Consider the following 17633-nt stretch of genomic DNA (forward strand, 5'->3'; position numbering starts at 1 on the left):
AGGGGGCCCTCCTAATTTACCCATAAGCCATGCACGCTGTGTGAGATTGCCACACAGTCCCACCTGTCAGCACAGTGCAAACAATTTGCTCAATCTGTTCATCTACAATTGAGTATACTTATACAGAAAAGTATGAGATAAACAAACACGATTTTTTTCACACAGTATATTCTTTACAATCTCAAGATGACACATGAGAATGAAATGCTGCACGAATGACTTTTTGTTTTGTTGTTTTTGTTATCATTTCATATGCACAGCTAAGGAGAATTTATATTCTAATACTGAATCAATTGTAGTTGTCAGTCACTGGCTTTGCAAAGAGTTTCCTTTTTTACATGATCACTGTCGAGTTCAGGGTGCTTTTGTGGAGTGCAATCATACTCCTACATTGTATTTTCTGGACTGGCCCTTGCAGAGGCTGCTGCTGTAAAGCATATGTTTCATTTCACGAATGTGCATACGAAGCCATATGGTCACATATGAACACATGTGAAGTGTGAATTGCAGTTTCTAAGCCTTGTCACTTTAGTCAGCCACAAAGACAAAGAACCCAGCCATGGAAATGGTTAACAAGCAACACACAGACATACCAAGAGATGCTCTGTCCAGCTATGTTAGTAAGACAGACAGGCTAGAGGGATTTGCACTACAAGCAAGCACATCAACTTAATGTTAAGGTTATTTGCTGACATTTTTCTTTCTTTCTTTCTTTTTGGAGAAAAACTGGAGAAGCTATGTTATGGAATATTTCAAGCGCTCTTGGGGGCCCTCTGCTGTCCATGGAGCCCTAAGCAAACACTCAGTGTGCTTGTGACCTGATTCAAGCCAGCTCTGTGTGTGCATGTGTGTGTGTGGGGGGGGGGGAGACCTACCAGATTCACCTGTGAATAAGTATCTTTTCGCTGATCTGTGTTATGAGTTATCCCAGTTTTAATCATGTTTGGGATTGTGGTATAAAACATAACCAGAGTGTTCACATCCCTATATGATTCTAACATTATCTCTATGAGTTCTATACTGAGAAACTATAACAGAAGTCATTAATATGAGAATGTCACTGCTTTGCTTTATGGTTCACTTTGCCCCATTATATGCCGTACAGTTCAATATTCAACCCTATGTCAAATTTAGTGATGCAGTTTAGCTGTTTTACAACTGAATAGGATTAAGGACATAAAGTATTCCTTATAATGTAATATATATTATATATAATGTCATAATATTTCCCAAATACAAGAAGATCTGCCAAAGACTTAGATAGACACTCATAAAACTGTGAATTAGCTAAAATACAGCAGCACTTTAGAACATTTGTTCGACTCCACAATGTCACTGAAAGATACATAAAAGGCCTGCTGTAGGACATATCTGGGCATGTAGTATTATCTGTCCGGATTATGATTTTTCCCAATGAGGATGAAATTGTAATGTTTGCATAGAACGTAAAGAACGTGTTTACTCATGTCTGATACACAAAGCCGTGTGAGCAAATAATCTGCACGGTTGCAAAAGCAGCAGCCGGCAGGTTATATCAGCAAGAGTCAGGCCCCAGTAGAGAGCCTTTCAACAGTCTGTCTAGCTGGTGTTGAGAGCACAGTGACCAGTATTTGTTCAAAGTAAGGTGTGCTTTAGATGTTTAAAATTAATTACAAAATATTTTGTCCTTACCTGAGGTGTCCTGGGGTCCTGGGCAACTGCCCAGCGCCCTTTAACTAGAACAGAAACCCGTGTAAAATGTTAGTGAAATTATCCTTAGAAATAACTGTCAAAGTGAAATGATCCGAAACAATTCAATTATGATTGTCTTCTGAATTCTGAGATTTGACATTTCTATCCCGGCACAAATAAGATTTTGCAGAAAACCATGACTTGTTGTAAGCTGCTTTTTACCAAGTGAAAGGTCAAATATAGACTGTTTTATCTGTACTACTGATGTTACAGTAGGAGTTGTGTGAAGCCCCTTGGGCAAATCCAGTGGGCTGCTAATACAAACAGCAAAACAAATAGTGCAGAAAACACGGGATGAAAATTTATTTTCAGACAATAAGTCACCACCCACTCGGCCTCATGGAAACTTCAGGGACTCTGATATTAAAAAATGCACGCACACACACATTCTCACACATACACAGCAAAGTCAATAACTTGTCTCAGTATGAAATGAAAGTTGTTGTTGTACACATTAGATCCCATGATTTATTTTTTTTTAAATCTGATTTGGGTCTGCTGTCACACACGCTGAGAGTCAGTTTGAGGTATTTCAGCACATGAAGATGTTATTAAGAGTCCAAGAGGTGAAAAGATCAGAGTTGTAGTTGGAGGATTGGGAAATCAAGGGTCTAATGCACTAAAGACTCAAAGCAGAGAAAGTATTTGGTCAAGTAAAGTCAATAGATAATTGTGGGTTCAGCTGTGGATGTGATGATACAGTTTTTAAACTGTTTGCTAGCAGTACTTTCACTGTTTTTTTGCAACCACACTAGCAAAATGTCTGTACTCTAAAACGACTACTACTGTTTTTGGATCAAGTCAGTGTTGGATACTTTAATGATTTTCTGTACAAATCTAATAACCCCTGTCAGTACCAAATCATTAGCCCAAACTATCAAGTTAATGCTAATGCTAATGCTAAAGTAAGCTCTGAGCACATGCATGGAAATAGATGTGCAATGAGTAACTCGGTCGATTAGAAAGATTAGAATTTATTAGATTAGATTAGAAAGTGTTGCCCTGGTGCCTGTGTGCCTGAGCTATCCACTCTAATTGGTAGTGTTTAGAGTGTTTATAGCAGTTTGTAGCCTAAGCTTTTTAGGGTTACTTTACACATTGTTCTTTAAAACTTTAGCAGTGTTAAATATTAGCACTCCAGCCTTGATAACACTATGTATATATGTGATAGAAAATAAGGAAAAGCATAATAGGTCCCCTTTAATGATAGGGTAGTGGTTAGAATTAGGGATGCAGTGATAATAAGTCTCCAGAAAGTGCATACAAGTTATAATACTATCCACTGAAATGACTGGAATATGAGCATTGCAGTTTCACAAGAGACATCTGGAGCTCAGCTGTGTTTCCAAAAAAAGTATTATTAGCAGCCTAGTTACTGAAGAGCGAGGAAAAGACGGTATCAAATTGGTATTTGAGTCAGCAGATACTCAAGAGTGTGGTATCAGCAACTGCTCTAGCCTATCTGCAGGGACCACGGATGTACTACTGACTTTGATGATCCCCAGATTTTTCAATCAGTGATGATGATATGTAGTAATGGCGGCCATGTCTCAGGGGACCAGTGGTGTCCTTAAGCAAAATATATGAACCCCAAAATCCAGCTGTGTGTCCAATATAAATACAGAACATAGCACAAAGCAGTTTGTGATACAAACAAACAAAAACAAACAAACAACCTTTATTTGTCACATACACAATTATACAGAGTACAACATGTAGTGAAATTCTTGTGTCCGAGCTGCAGACAGTCTGCAGACATAGTCGCGCCATTCCAGGACTTGGTTTTTAGCATGGGGGGTCTAGCCAGGACCTTTACTGGATACCGGGTGGGAATCGAACTTGTGACTCCCGCTCCGAAGGTGTGTAGTTCCCATTTAACTTTTCATCTAGTGCCTCAGGTAATTATTTAAGCTGTCCTATACTTTGGTTTATTAAAAACACATACCCTAGCTGTATATTTTGATGAACGCTAATTATAAAATGCTACTGTCGTCATTATCTTGTCTGTGTTTTTTTTCCCTTTAGGTCACAGTGACAACTATTGGCTATGGAGACAAAGTGCCACAAACCTGGATTGGAAAGACTATTGCTTCCTGTTTCTCAGTCTTTGCCATTTCATTCTTTGCCCTGCCTGCAGTAAGTGCAGTGAGAAATTTCCATCTAACCATATCATTGAGTTGTGCCGTGAGGATTACAGAACAGCAGTGACTTTGCTGAGAAACATAGTAAGTCAGTGAACCCAGTAAAACTGGGTGAAAAATTGGATTAGACAAGTATAGTTTTCCTCATCACTTTTTATATTACCCTTGGTTCAATATTCATAATAAGGTTTATGAAATGTCTCAAATACTTAGAGCCCCAATTATTTACGTTTAGTTCAAGAAATAAAAACGCTTAATCTCCCCATTTAAATCTGCTAATTCCGTGTTTATGAAGGTTAATGGGAAAAAATAAATTATTCTCAACCGAATAGAATCATGAAGGATCTCTCTTTGTTTCTTCCTTCTTTCTCTATCTTTCAGATCGTGCAGCTGCCTGAAAGTGTGTGGTTAAAACTGAATAATGAGAAAAAACTCTGCTATGCTGTTCTTCACAGGGAATCTTGGGCTCAGGCTTCGCCCTGAAGGTGCAGCAGAAGCAAAGACAAAAACACTTCAACCGACAGATCCCTGCAGCTGCCTGTCTCATTCAGGTATTTGACCAAGAAAATACTCCCAACAGTAGCTCAGTACAGCCGGGGGATTATGCTGTCTCAGAGCTACAGTCTTATTATGGAGACCATCCTTTCATGTAACCTTTTCTTTCTTTTCTTATATGGCAGACATGTTGGCATGAAATTTGTCCTGTTCAACCAACGTATTGCTATTTTTATGCCCCTCCAGACATCGTGGAGATGTTTTGCGGTGGAGAACTTTGATTCTGCCACATTCAAGATGTTTTTGAGAAAAAGATCAAACATCCCTGCCTCTTCTCTATCCACCCCCAAGCCCAAGAAATCGGTTAGTAATCATTTTATAGATTTCTCTGTAACTGCTTCATACACCCGGTTTCCCGTTTATTAGACACAGGCAAAGTGCAACTAATGTAGTCTGAAGCAACACCCCTGCAATACTGTAAATCCTAAATTTACAAAGGTTTCCATGAAGGTTTATGTAGGCTGTTTTTGTTTTTCAGTTATTATGTGCTCACTGTCAAGGCTGTAGTCTGCTGTGCTGCATTGTGTTGCTTTATACTGCAACTTGTTTCTGATGTTTAGACTGCACTCAATGATGCAAATCTGATATCTGATATCGATGCAAAAATACTGGAAACACCATAGTTCTTATGAGAGAGGTCAGTCTTTTCCGACTAGTAATGGCTAACAAATAATAGTAATAATAGAAAAAAATAATAGAAACAAATAAACAGAATTATTGTAAATAATTTCATAAATTAATGTCAGATTGGGTTTCAACCCCCTCACTCACTCTCTACTATCAGACAGGCTTAATCAACTAGTTAGATTTAAGAAAATCATCCATTACTGTAGCATAACAGAATCACAAGACTGGATATCAGATTTTGAAAAGATACACATAAAAACAAACAAGAAACGCCTGACAAGGGGAAAAAAGTCAGCAAGTAAGACAGCCAGAGGCAATTTAATAATGATATTGATTATTCAGCATCTTTGCAACCAACCATACATCTACTAATGCATCTGTTTTTAAATGTTGCTTATGTGCAGTCAGTAACAGTGTTTATTTTGGCCCTCTTTTTAGACTCTGATCCTCCTACTGTATTTCCATGTAATTATCATCAACAGAAATGATAAATTATTTAAATGCTTGACAGCTCCACACTTTTTAAAACAGAGAGTGGCGGTAGAGAAAGGTAGGCAGATTATGAAGATCATTACATCACGTAATTTGGCGACTGATATGCCTTTATGTTTACGAAGGTTTGTTGGCTGCTAAATCTAATTCCGTTTGACAGTTGAGACTTTGGCTGCAAAATCAAAATGTAACTCCAAATGTTTTTCCCACATGGTGAACACGGTTACCTTTTTGTGTCACTCAAGTTGCAGCCAAACACTTCATTGAGCTGTTTGCATTTTCTCGAACAGGTGAAGTTGAGGAAGAAGTTGAAGAGCAGTGACAAGGATAATGGTCCAACTTCCCCCACAGTTCCGAGCATCACCTTCGACTCTGTGTTTGACAGCGGGAGGGAGATGAGTTCAGATGTTTACAGCACTGTTGGCACAGGTACTAAAACCTATTGAAAGAGTGAAGAACAGTTTCTAGAAGAAAACAGACTGATGTTTGTTGCAAGTGTGTAGATATATGGAGTGGTGCCTGTTCTTTCCTTCAAATCAGAATCAATACTCACAGCATCACTTAATGAGTAAAGATTTCATTAGCGCTGCTCAGGTGTCAAACCAAAAATTCTTTCATGATACAGAAAATAGAGAATGTTGAATTTAAACTGCAGATATAAGGCTGTCCACAGCAGGTGAAGAGGACAAAGTCCAAACATTAAAAATAGATGAGCGCATTGCAGGAATATAACGTGAGGTTGCATTGATGAGTATGAACTGCAAGGGTCCTCTGCTGAACTTGTAAAAATCTGCACAACAAACAGTGCTGCTGATTCAATGATGAAGAACTAGGAGTCAAATAAAGAAGGTATTCAAATCAATACTGCATCCTGTCAGTGTCACTTAAGATTATGTTGTGTACTCCAACTACTTTGATGAGTTCACTTTAAATACTTCAAATCAAACCTTTTCTAATAGCTCAGGAGTAGTGCCACCAGCAGGTCAAAGTTTTCCCTTTTCCTTTTCACTGACACTGAATGACTTTTTTACATTATTTTACTTTAATGTATAAATGATAGAAATGTTCCTGAAAACAGCCTGAATCACGAGCTAGACAGTACAATGAAACACTGTCCTTGCATTAGTATTTAAGAGCCATTTGAAACTACTCAACACATCTAACATTAGTCAAATTGAACTAAATGTATTGTGGAGCATGTGGAGCATGCACACTGCATAGCATTGCACAGACACAATTTAATATGCAATTAGATTGTGGCCAACTTTAGCAATCAGCAGTCACCTTAAACCCTTTAATGTTAACGCTCCCATTCTTGTGGTCAGTGTAGTCACAGATTTTCTCATTCAAGGGACTATGTGGCCTTTTAAAGCCTACATACAAACAAATCAGAATGTGAGTTACTTTTCCAAAATATCATATGCCCCACTTTCTAACTTCCTGGTTTACAACATCCTGTCATGGAGAGTGGGGGCTGCAGCCTTTTGGGGCTGAGAATATTTGAGCTGTTCTCATCAAAAAACAAGCTGTGGAACTTTTGCTGAAGTAACATATACTGACTAATTCAATATCATCCTTGAAAATGCCTCTTTCATTTTTTTCCCCCTGTCAGTTCATTTTCCATGTTCATTCATTTCTCTCAGAGTGTATTCCCTAATGTTGTTCTGCTCACCGAGTAGCCTATTTTATACCTTTTCAAAAGATCATCATTATTACTCCTCTCACTGCTGTATGAAGGACATTAATGGATAGCCTGATCTAGTAGACTGACCAACCAAGACACAGGAGAGGATCATCTGTTTACTTTTTCAAGAAGATAAATATGGATAGTTTTAGCACATCCATAATATATAAACATCTAATTGGATGCTACTCTTTTCAGGCCCTCATTATATAACCTCTTTCTTTAACACAATCTGGTAATGTGAAAAGCTGCTTACATGGGTGACTGCAGCACCACCAACACAACAGTGCCAATGGTTTTGCTTTGCACTCACTTCTCAGTACAAGGGGAGAATTTAATTTGCACCATTGTACGGTTCTATGCATGTCTGTGCACTTCACGATCTCTGATGCTACAGGTCTACTGCACATCTTACATTTACAGCATGGTGCTTTTAACACGTCCATTTTTTACTAAGTTGCTACATTGCCATCTGTTGTATGCTTGGGGTGAGGGGATGCAGGCACTGATGCTGGCTCAAGTGCTTAGCTCCTTACAGAGTTGTCAGCTTACACTAAAAGCGTATCCTGTCTTCTGCATTGAACAATTTCATCCCTGCGTTAACCTTGTTGGTTATCTCTGCTGTGTGGGCATTTATTCCTCATAATTCTGTTCACTGGGTATGTGGTTACATAAAATAGATACAAGTCATTATAATTTTGATTGCAAGAGTGGAAAAACTGAAGGAAAGTAATTTTCCATCAGTGTTTTTCAGTTCATAATAAACGGAACTATCAGGTGTATTGCAGATGTGGTATTTCTTTTTACATTTTAAGTCTTTCTGCCTCTTTTTAATTCTCATTGTGCTTCTTCCATTCAACTTAACTGCCTACTTCCTTGCTTGTGTCTTTTTTCTCTTTGTGTTTATGCCTGATTTAGCAGGACTCTACACTCTGGGAGGATGTGGTGAGCTGCATGTTAGTGTCCACATCCTGGTCACGTCCTCTGCGCACTCGCTATCCTCTCCTAATGCTTGTTTTTAACAGCCCATCAAGTCACTTTTTGTCATTGTCAAGTTTTATAACAGCATGCTTTCTTAGTCAGGCACCCATGAGGTAATGAAATGTTGTGTTGTTTTCTTAATGACTAATGACTATGAAAAAGGATTCCAAGTGCCACATTCATTTTTCAGGATAATTAAAGTTAATAATTTATGCTTGTGTTTTCCATCATGTATTCTTCAGATCGCCAGCAGTCCTGGACATCTTTGTCCTCTCTTCAGTTCAGCTCACCACCTCCAGGTAACTTCAGAGCTTAATGTTGTTTTTATGTTACTTTGTTTGCCTTGAAGATACAGTCTGGCGTTCATATAAAAAGTGCACATGGCCAAAGAGATGGCACTCATGAGGTTGTGGATTATTGTTTTGGAGCCTTGAGTTTAGTATTCTGACCTTCGCCATCTTTACTGCTGCTTTCTTGTTAGATTGATGTTAATTATGACCACCAAAAAAAAAGGTTGTGCACAAAATGGACACCTGAGAAAATACACAGCCTACAGAATAGTCGATTCATGGCACCTTCCTGTCTCTCAAAGTGTCCAGGCCCCTAATAATGCAAATAATGCTAATGCCTTAACAATTTAAACCCCTCTACAAATGTCATAAGAAGGAAAATTAGCTAGTGAGGTTTTGTGGTCCTACAACTGCTAACCACGTGATGTTAAGTGGTCCACCATTTTTGATGTGTGACTATGTATAATCAATTCAGCAAGACCTCAGTCACGATGCCCTAGAGACGGTGCACAATAATCTGGCAAGGGAAAAATATGTATTACCAAATAGATCTTGGAGGTTCCTAGCTGTTGCTAGGTCGCAAAGAAGATGCCTGTATGTGATTGCTTTGGTTCCTAACTCCAGTTGCCCACAGTTCGTAGGAAACATGGCAAGTTGTCTGAGACTGCAAACATTTGCCAACTACTCTTCAAATGGGGATGAAACTATAAAAGTGTGACACAAGTGAGGCACAACTCTTACTTTGAAGGGAAATGCCCTCAATTTCCAGTTTGTGTCGAGTTTGTGTTGCACTTTTATAAGTTTTCTTATAAAAGCGAAGGTTTATAGAAAAAATTAGTATCTTTGATGTAAAAGCTGCAGCAATCTTCAACCACACCAAGGAGGTTTTTGGTGCAGCACCTTCTTTATGACCAACTTCACCCAGTGGCATGAAAGCAGCTTCCAGGAACCACTCATCAACTGGATTACACATTTTTCCCTTGTGGTTCCCTTATGATGGAGGAGGCCAACGGTGTGCATATGATGTCATTTGAGAATCCTCTGTAGAGATTGAAGCCTTTTCCCAGAAGAAAAAAATGCATATTTCTGTTGTAAAGTTAGAAATTTGAACATGGATGTCTATTAAGAACTTTTGAAATCGACTTCAAGTGGTCATTCCAGGAACTGCAGATTTTTGGCACTGGGGTGCTGGCTTCATTTTTCAGTTTTAGTTGCAACAAGTTTTGGTTTCATCATGTGTGATGTTACATACAGTTTGAAGTGTTGTTGCCAAGAGGACTAAAGGTCTGATGTGTTTAGATGATATGCAAAGTACACTGAAAAAAATATGTTGTTGGATTTACTTAATTCAATGGTGGACATTTGTTGCACACAGATGTTTTGCTTTGGCAGCAACTTAAACAATTGAGTTAAATTAACACAATTTATTCATGTTCAATAAACCTGTGCAATTTGTGTTGATAAAATGTGACTTAAACATGTTTTGATGAAGTAATTTGAGCTCTTGAAATATTTTAATCCTTCACAATTTTCTCACTTTATCCCAACACGATTCAATAACTTTTACCCAATACTACTTGGTCACTTAAATACTACATGTTATCTTCAAATTACATTTTGCTATTATATTCTAGTATCAAATACACAATTTTCAAATGGAGGCCTTATAACAGATTATATTGTTCTCTTCCAAGATGGTTGCTGGCATCCACCAGTAACCTTTCAAAACAAAATGTCTAATTTCACTGCATTGACAGTAGGTAAAGAATTAAACTGACATTACTCCACTACGGAATCTATATAAATCAACAGTTAAATAATGTCAGTTCTTCCGTGTTCTCTGGAATCAATCACAGCAAAGAAATTGGACTGTTTCTTTTGAAAAATGTTGGGAAAGAACAAATCAAAACATTCTATTTAAGGCCTCTGACGTCAAGATTCAGTTAAACAACAATTATGACTAAACAATTTGAGGTAATGTTAGTTTCCATTAACATTAAATTAGGTTACTGAATTGGCAAACACCTTCCTATTAACATTACCCATTTTACCCCAATAACTAAAGAAATTAGCACTTGCAGGTCAAAACCTTTATTCAAGAGATGCAAAAATAACATTGATACAGTGACTGTCAAAAGTTACGGCACTGATCATACTGTGACATCTTGGTTCAAAACAGCACACTTAGAAATATTCAACATTCCTTACTTCAACTGAATGAAACTGAAAATACCATTTCACACGGCCCATATGGGATATTTAGACTGCATAACTGTTCATGCTACATCTCTTCACTAGTAAAAGAAAGAAAAAATACAAAGAGAAATTTAAAAATGCTGCCAAAATGCTGTACAGAGCAAAAGGAAAAACAAACAACAACAAAAAACGGCTCGTCCTCATGGCAGTTGCAGAGTATATAAAAATGAACCCTGCGATCTGTTCCTGGAATTGAGCTTCAAAAATGCAGCAGAACAAGTGTGAGATTTAAATGTCCTCTCACCTAGAGCTGATCAGCTTGCATGCATAACAGTGAGCTTTCCTTGCAGGAGCAGTTTTGTCTTAGTTGTGAGTTTTTCTTGAGAGCTGAGTTGCTTCCAACTCCATTACCACCCTTTGAATCACCTCAAAAGTGTAGCAGAGTTGTGATGGGTAACTCATGTTGAAGGAATAAAAATGGTCCAAACAGCATGGCTACTGCAAAGGTCACGTTATCCAGATCTTGAAGAACTACTATACCCTCGATGATGATGCCAACGTCAGAAAAGTCATTGCCTGGTGCATCCTCTGGAGACAGATGTTCATTGTGGTTTTCTCAATCTGTGCAGTGGCCTCAGTCAAGTCCTGGTTAAACACAAAACATTTCTTTAAGATTCCTTTTTAAACTCATCTCTTTTGAATCTACCAGTTCTAATGTTAGAGTAATTTAAACCAATGCAAGCAACATAGTAAATAGCTATAGCCAAAGAGTGGCCTGCCATGCTGCCATTCATGGTCTAACAGAGTTTCTAAGAGAGGGTGAAAAACATAATAATTTCAAATGCTTTACATTAGTTTTTCTTAGAAAGACACCGGCCCATCAGAAATCCAGGTTTTGTCACTCAGAAGATGTTAGAATTTAGACTTTCAGCCCCACAATTTGGTTAGCTGTTGGTCTTTTTTTTTTCAAACAAAAGCTAATGTAAATATTGGTGGGATTTTCCTTTGTTCACTAGAATGACAAATTTAAAGTTTTTTCACACTGATGTGACCCCTAATACAGGGGTGGGGCCTCAAGGGCCGGCGGCTGAGTTCACTACCAGGCCTCATGTGAACTTCAAATTATTAAAGAGGACTACTGGTCCTAACTGTTCCAATGAGGATCAAGTGGATAACTAAATGCATTTTTAAATGTTGCAAAGCCACAATCTACTCATAAAACACTCACCATGAACTCCTGCACCAAGATGTTGCAATTGTCTTTCACACAGATGCGGAGCACTTTGATGAGGGACTCCCTTCGAGCATTAATGTCATCCTAAAGTATTATAACAAAGAAAACAGAGATTTGTGAACTTTTCAGTAGCACAGAAGAAAATGATCCCAGACAAAAACTTAAACCAGTCAACATGCAACACCAGCATCTACAAAGCAATATCAAAAGTTCCTGTTTGACATCAACTTTATGGATATATAGTTTCCAGAACATTTATTTTTTTTAAAAGATCAATTTTTCTCAGTGGGCCAGTAAATGCATGACGAAAATTATGGCATCCTTTCGGTGGAATCAGTACTCACAGGTAATAGTTGACTGTTTCAATGGATGCAGCATAAAAATCTTTTACTGACCTAATGCAATACATATACACTTTGTAGTTAAAGAATTTTAAAGTTCTTACTGTCATTATGGCAGCTACATCCTTTAGCTTTGTGCCCTGTTCCCCCGATCACTTTGCAAACACTTTCAGCAGACTGTCAGAGAGAAACTCAGCTCCGTCAGAAACCTTGACTGTAAAGGCATGGTTGGGATGCACTGGAATGCTGCATTTTATCTGAAATGACATAAAATTATTTTGAAATAACAGCAGGCACTGTGCTTGGTTAATAATCAGTAATGTTTTGTTGAATAAAAACTGTGTTTCCAGATCTTATGGGATTAAAAAAATCCAAAGATGTTTATTTCTGATTTGCAACCCAAGAACCCACAAGTTACAACCTCATTTTAGTTCAAGTGTGCATTAATGTGAGTCCAGTAATCACCTTTCTGACAATACATACAGGTATAAGTTAAACCTATGGCAGATTTTGGATTTCTCAGTTGTATTAATAGGGTGGTCTATTTGAGTATGCATGCACCTAATAATTATAAAAAAAACCTATTATAATTAAGTTACAGAAACCTTAAGCGAAAATAGAATATACTTTCTTACCATAACACCTTGAACCCACAATCCATCAGCTGACTCCTGGTGAAATGCAGAATAGATGTGGTCTCTCAATGTGCATCAACAAAAACAAAAACAAAAGGACAGCAGGAGGGGTAGGGATGTAAGCTAGCATAATGCCACTGATGATATTAGCTAAAGCTGTTCAATGTCCAAAATCTCACTAACACCACGGTGCAGTAAATACACAATGTAACTGAAGAGTCAGTTGACAAATGTATTCACACAGAAAACCAAATTATGTTATGAGTGCCTCGTAATTAGGTTTAATGTGATATTATGGCTCTTGTGCCAAAGACAAATTCAAATGAAAAAGCGCCAATTCTTTGACAACAGATAAAACAGCAAATAAGCTAACGGCTCTTTTTTAGCATGTTACATGGTGACACTCTAGACGTTTAACTACATTTGGCTGAAATATGGTAAATATTAATTCAAAAAATCAAGACATACCAAAAACGTAGAGTTGGCTGCTCGACTTGACTGAGATGGATGCATTTTTTAAACCACGATCCAAAGCCCGCGAGATGAAATCACGCGTGGTTTCACGAGATTTAACGTTGCTATCTTATTGACTTACTTCACCTGAACATGATATGAACAATTTAATACACCCTTTCTGCATATCATGTAGTTTTTACACTATATAGTTACATTTATCTTTAAAACATGAGGCAATTGTGTTAAATACATGCAAGATGCTTACATAAATCCAAGAGATGGCCAGTCCCTTTTTTTCAGTGTAATGTTTGGCATTTCATCTAAAAAGCTGCCCAGCAGGGAGTTAAAACATTTTCCTGCATTCTGTTATTGAGAAATATCAGTGTGCTGGTCAGGGCAAGTCTTGTCACCAGTGCATTTCAAGCAGTGCCATTTAACACCTTTTTTTTATTTTTTTTTTTATTTCACACATCAAAATCATGAACCTGTTGTGTCATACGTCTCTTAATGGTGCAGTTTCAAAACACTCCAGCGGCAGATTTGGATAATTGAGGGGTTACATTTTGTCTTTCATTTTTTTTAAATTAAATTTTACCATTTTAAAAGACACAAAAAAGTCTCTTTATCCAAGTTTATGTGGCAAAGAACAGAAAGTGCCACCCTGCTGGCATGTTGCATTTGAGAACATCTACATAAAAAAAAAAAAACCCATCTGTGTCTATCCAAACGGAGTTGTTTCCTCTCTTCCCTGTTTTTGCAAGATGACTGTAGCTGTAAATTCAGATCTCTTTTCCCATCTAAATACAGCACTTTTATAATCCTAAACAGAGCTCTGGAGAGTCAAGATCCCAGGTCACATGAGGCCTAATTTTCCCACAGTTCACAAGCCCTCACTAAATCACTAGCGATTCTGAAAGCTACCATAGGAATGTCTTTTTCCCCCCTTTCCACTGTCTTCAGATAATGTTACTTTTAATGCAACATATGGGCATATTTTTGTTGTTGGTTATATCAGCATACACAACATTAGTGCATTAAGAGAAATTAGAATACATTTAAATGTGTAAGTAAGTGTAAATCGCAAAACCTGTTTGAACAGGATGTACACAGCGAAACTTTATCTGCAGTGTCACTGCAGACACATATTAATAGCTAAAGTCTAATGAGTGTGTTTCTGGGTGTCTGTGGGTGAACGTGCAGTGAAAAGAAGCCCTGGCCTTTTAGAAGTCCACTCGCCCAGCGCGCTCCAGAGGAACTGCAGCTTTGCAGACGACATGGAGCTGGAGCCAGAGAGAGAGAATGAACTGGCCCCAGCCTCCTCAGTGTCACAGTGAGTTTACCACCATAGGATTCTGTGTTTATGTGTACGTTCGTTTTAATGACCATGACAGGGAAGGTTTTTATGCATTTTGTTTTAGGGTTGTTGTTTTTTTCCCGCTATTTGTAATTAACCTTTGAAATATGCCAAACCCCAGAGGGCTCGTGTCTCTACTGTGTAATGAGTGTGTATCAGGAAAAAAAAATCACTTGCATTTGCCGAGGCACTTGCACAGCTAGAGACTGAGAGTGATATGAGGAAATGAGTGTTAAGTAACTGCAGTGCAATGTGAGTGCACAGTAAGTGAAACAAATGGAGCGACAGTTTTGACCCGTGGGACTTCTTTCTAAACGGAGGAGTAATGATGCAGAGTGGGAAATGCATGCAGCAGCGTTGTTGGCAAAGATCACTCTGTGCTCTGCTGACTTCAAAATACGTAACCAGCTGTTCTCATAGAGCAGCGCCACATCAAATCCCATGCTGCATTGTGCCATTATAAGATACTACTCTTTGTGTTATCCATGACGAGACAACACCAAAAATATGAGAGAAAAAAAACCCTTGAAGAATGTGTTTCTCTTCACCAGGTTTGTCTTTGATTACACGCTTTGTTACATATTTAACACCAATTTGTCAGTTTTATTTTATTTATAAGACCGGAGAATAGCTCAGTTTAGTCATTGGTACAAATCGTGGTGTATAGATTCTCGCTATGGAATACTTCCCAGGAGTCATATTTCTGCAGCTGCCAGTTCTGACTTTGCAGTGCTATGTTTTGGCAAATTGATAATAATCGAGGTACTGAGACTTTCAACAAAACTGCCAAACATTTGTCCCAAACAAACGAAAATTACACACCCAGTTACCCAGAAGACGGAGCTTTTAAAGTCATAATAAAAGAAAAAAAGTGTGTGAGGCAAAAATGTAAAGCTCAATAGAAACTTTTTTGAAAATCTTTTTCACATTGCATTTTTGTTTATACCAATCACATGAAGCATTTGGAACAGGGGCGATTCTAGGATCAGAGCTTTGGGGGTGCTGAGCACCCAGAGAGCTGCCCAGCCAAGCAAGATAAACTGTACTCGTCACGATGAGACTTCTTCCCTGTCTCTGTCAGTCCCTGCATCCTTAAATGTCTCCAGTTGTCCTGAGTCCTCTCTGACTGTCTCCTTGGTGCATTTAACCCCTGTTCCTCCCTGTCCTCGTCCTCTGTTGTCTTTGTTTCCGTTATCAGTCATCATAATTTTACCATCTCTGTGCAAGTCTGCAAATTTCTTTATTAAATCATAAGATTCTTAAATTCATCAAGTCTCTCTGTGCCTGGGTCCTCGTCACAAAACATGACATCACTGTTTTGTATATTTTAACACAATTGAATCCCCACATTTGTAAAAGAAAAGAAAAACCACTTTTTTAAAGTCTGTAACAAAACCATCAAATCAGATAAAGGTTATTTAAATGCTGCAAATAAAGAATGGATTGGAATAAAAAAAAAAAACAACGTTTTAATATCAGTCATTTTCGACATTTCAGCATAAAAATGTCGACAGTACAAAAAGCGGAGTTCATGTGCCTTTAGACCTTTCAAAAAAGCCACAAAAAGCACTCGAGGAATGTTCAACAACCATTATTTGCTTGGGTTTCATATTTTTTAAAGCACAAATTTCTATGATGAAGACAGACTCTGTGGGCTACATTATTGATCACTACTACTAATAAATATAAGGCAGGGGTTTGAAGATACACAAAGTGTAGATTTCAGCTGTTTTTGGAAGTCTTCTCTCTGAGTTCATTACATACCTCGCAGAAGCAGACAGCAGCAAAATGAGTTTTTCCAAAGTTAAAGAATTGCATGTATTATTGCATGTAACCCACCTGTATTTACTTATATGTTATATTATCAATTATTCTCAATGTAGAGACACAGTCAGTCAGAATCCATGTCACCTTAAAAATTTTTATGGATGTTTGCCCCTATTTGAAAAGTCTCCTCATAACTCATAGTGATAATAAAACCATTGGTACAATACTGATCGTAAGAGTAACTTTTTGAACTGTCAAAGCATGACAGCTAATAATAATGAATTATTCATATCAACACTTTACCGAGTTCTTTTGATTCCTCAGAGGCATCCGATGGAAGACAAAACACTGCTCAGTAGACCATTCTAAAAGAATATATGGCACTAATAGTAATCAAAATGCCTTTACTGCATTAAATAGCACATTTAGGTGCTATTTAAATAGCACTGTATATATTAAATAGCACAATCAAGTATCCCCTAACGGCTCCAAAGACATCCTTCTAATCTTGCTAAGGCTTTAATCCGTGGGATTTCATTCCACTTATCAAATTTAGGGTTGCAGGTGGGATTGGAGCCTATCCCAGCTATCATAGGGCAAAAGGCAGAGTACACTCTGGACAGGTCACCAGTCCATCTACAGGGCTGCCGCAGAGAGAGACAGACAATCATTCATTCTCACAATCATGGCTAATAGGGAATTTAGAAATTCCAATCAACCTAAACCACACGTCTTTGAGAGATGTGATGTACTCAGAAAGAACCTACACATGCATGAGGAGAACATGCAAACGCCACACAGAAACACTCCAGTCAGCTGGTGGATTTGAATTCTGATGTTGACTTAAAAAACTGCCCAACATGTTGCCTGGTGACTCCAGTGGAGTAAAGATCAAAACTTTTGCATCTGCAACACACATATATATATGCAGACTAAATGATTGATGTACTCAGACCATGATAATGATCAACATTAATAAAGTTCACTGATGGCTGTTACTACAAAAAAATGAGAGTGAAAAATATGCTTACTCACTTCCTTCAAGCCCTGTAGAATCTCACTTCTCAACACATCAGGTACTTATTTTGAAGCACTGAATATCTAATGTCACCAGGACATTAAAAACTGCATTTATAAAATCACCCATTA

The 17633-nt window shown here is 37.9% G+C and overlaps 1 protein-coding gene and 1 long non-coding RNA gene across 7 annotated transcripts in view; one reads left to right on the plus strand and one right to left on the minus strand.

The window, feature by feature from the left end:
- The window catches only part of kcnq1.1 (potassium voltage-gated channel, KQT-like subfamily, member 1.1), a 52918-nt gene that overhangs the window by 29921 nt on the left and 5364 nt on the right, over positions 1-17633 (plus strand). For all 4 annotated transcript variants that reach the window (XM_082535469.1, XM_082535470.1, XM_082535471.1 and 1 more), the window contains 6 exons: positions 3757-3867; positions 4328-4423; positions 4614-4730; positions 5837-5975; positions 8454-8510; positions 14564-14693. In XM_082535469.1, the coding sequence (XP_082391595.1) occupies positions 3757-3867; positions 4328-4423; positions 4614-4730; positions 5837-5975; positions 8454-8510; positions 14564-14693 (650 nt within the window). The remainder of the gene's footprint in view (positions 1-3756; positions 3868-4327; positions 4424-4613; positions 4731-5836; positions 5976-8453; positions 8511-14563; positions 14694-17633) is intronic.
- Positions 10315-13663, minus strand: LOC309708119. 3 transcript variants are annotated; one of them, XR_014277170.1, is made up of 5 exons: positions 13629-13663; positions 12908-13507; positions 12377-12529; positions 11926-12015; positions 10315-11342 (listed from the first exon to the last, which is right to left on the minus strand). It is a non-coding gene; the product is annotated as an uncharacterized lncRNA (long non-coding RNA). The 3 variants fall into 3 exon arrangements; XR_014277171.1 differs by having other exon boundaries at positions 10316-11342; positions 12908-12943; positions 13376-13657; XR_014277172.1 differs by having other exon boundaries at positions 10317-11342; positions 12908-13657.

This window comes from Aulonocara stuartgranti (assembly GCF_965226115.1).
Source record: "Aulonocara stuartgranti genome assembly, chromosome: 1".
Classification (NCBI taxonomy): domain Eukaryota; kingdom Metazoa; phylum Chordata; class Actinopteri; order Cichliformes; family Cichlidae; genus Aulonocara; species Aulonocara stuartgranti.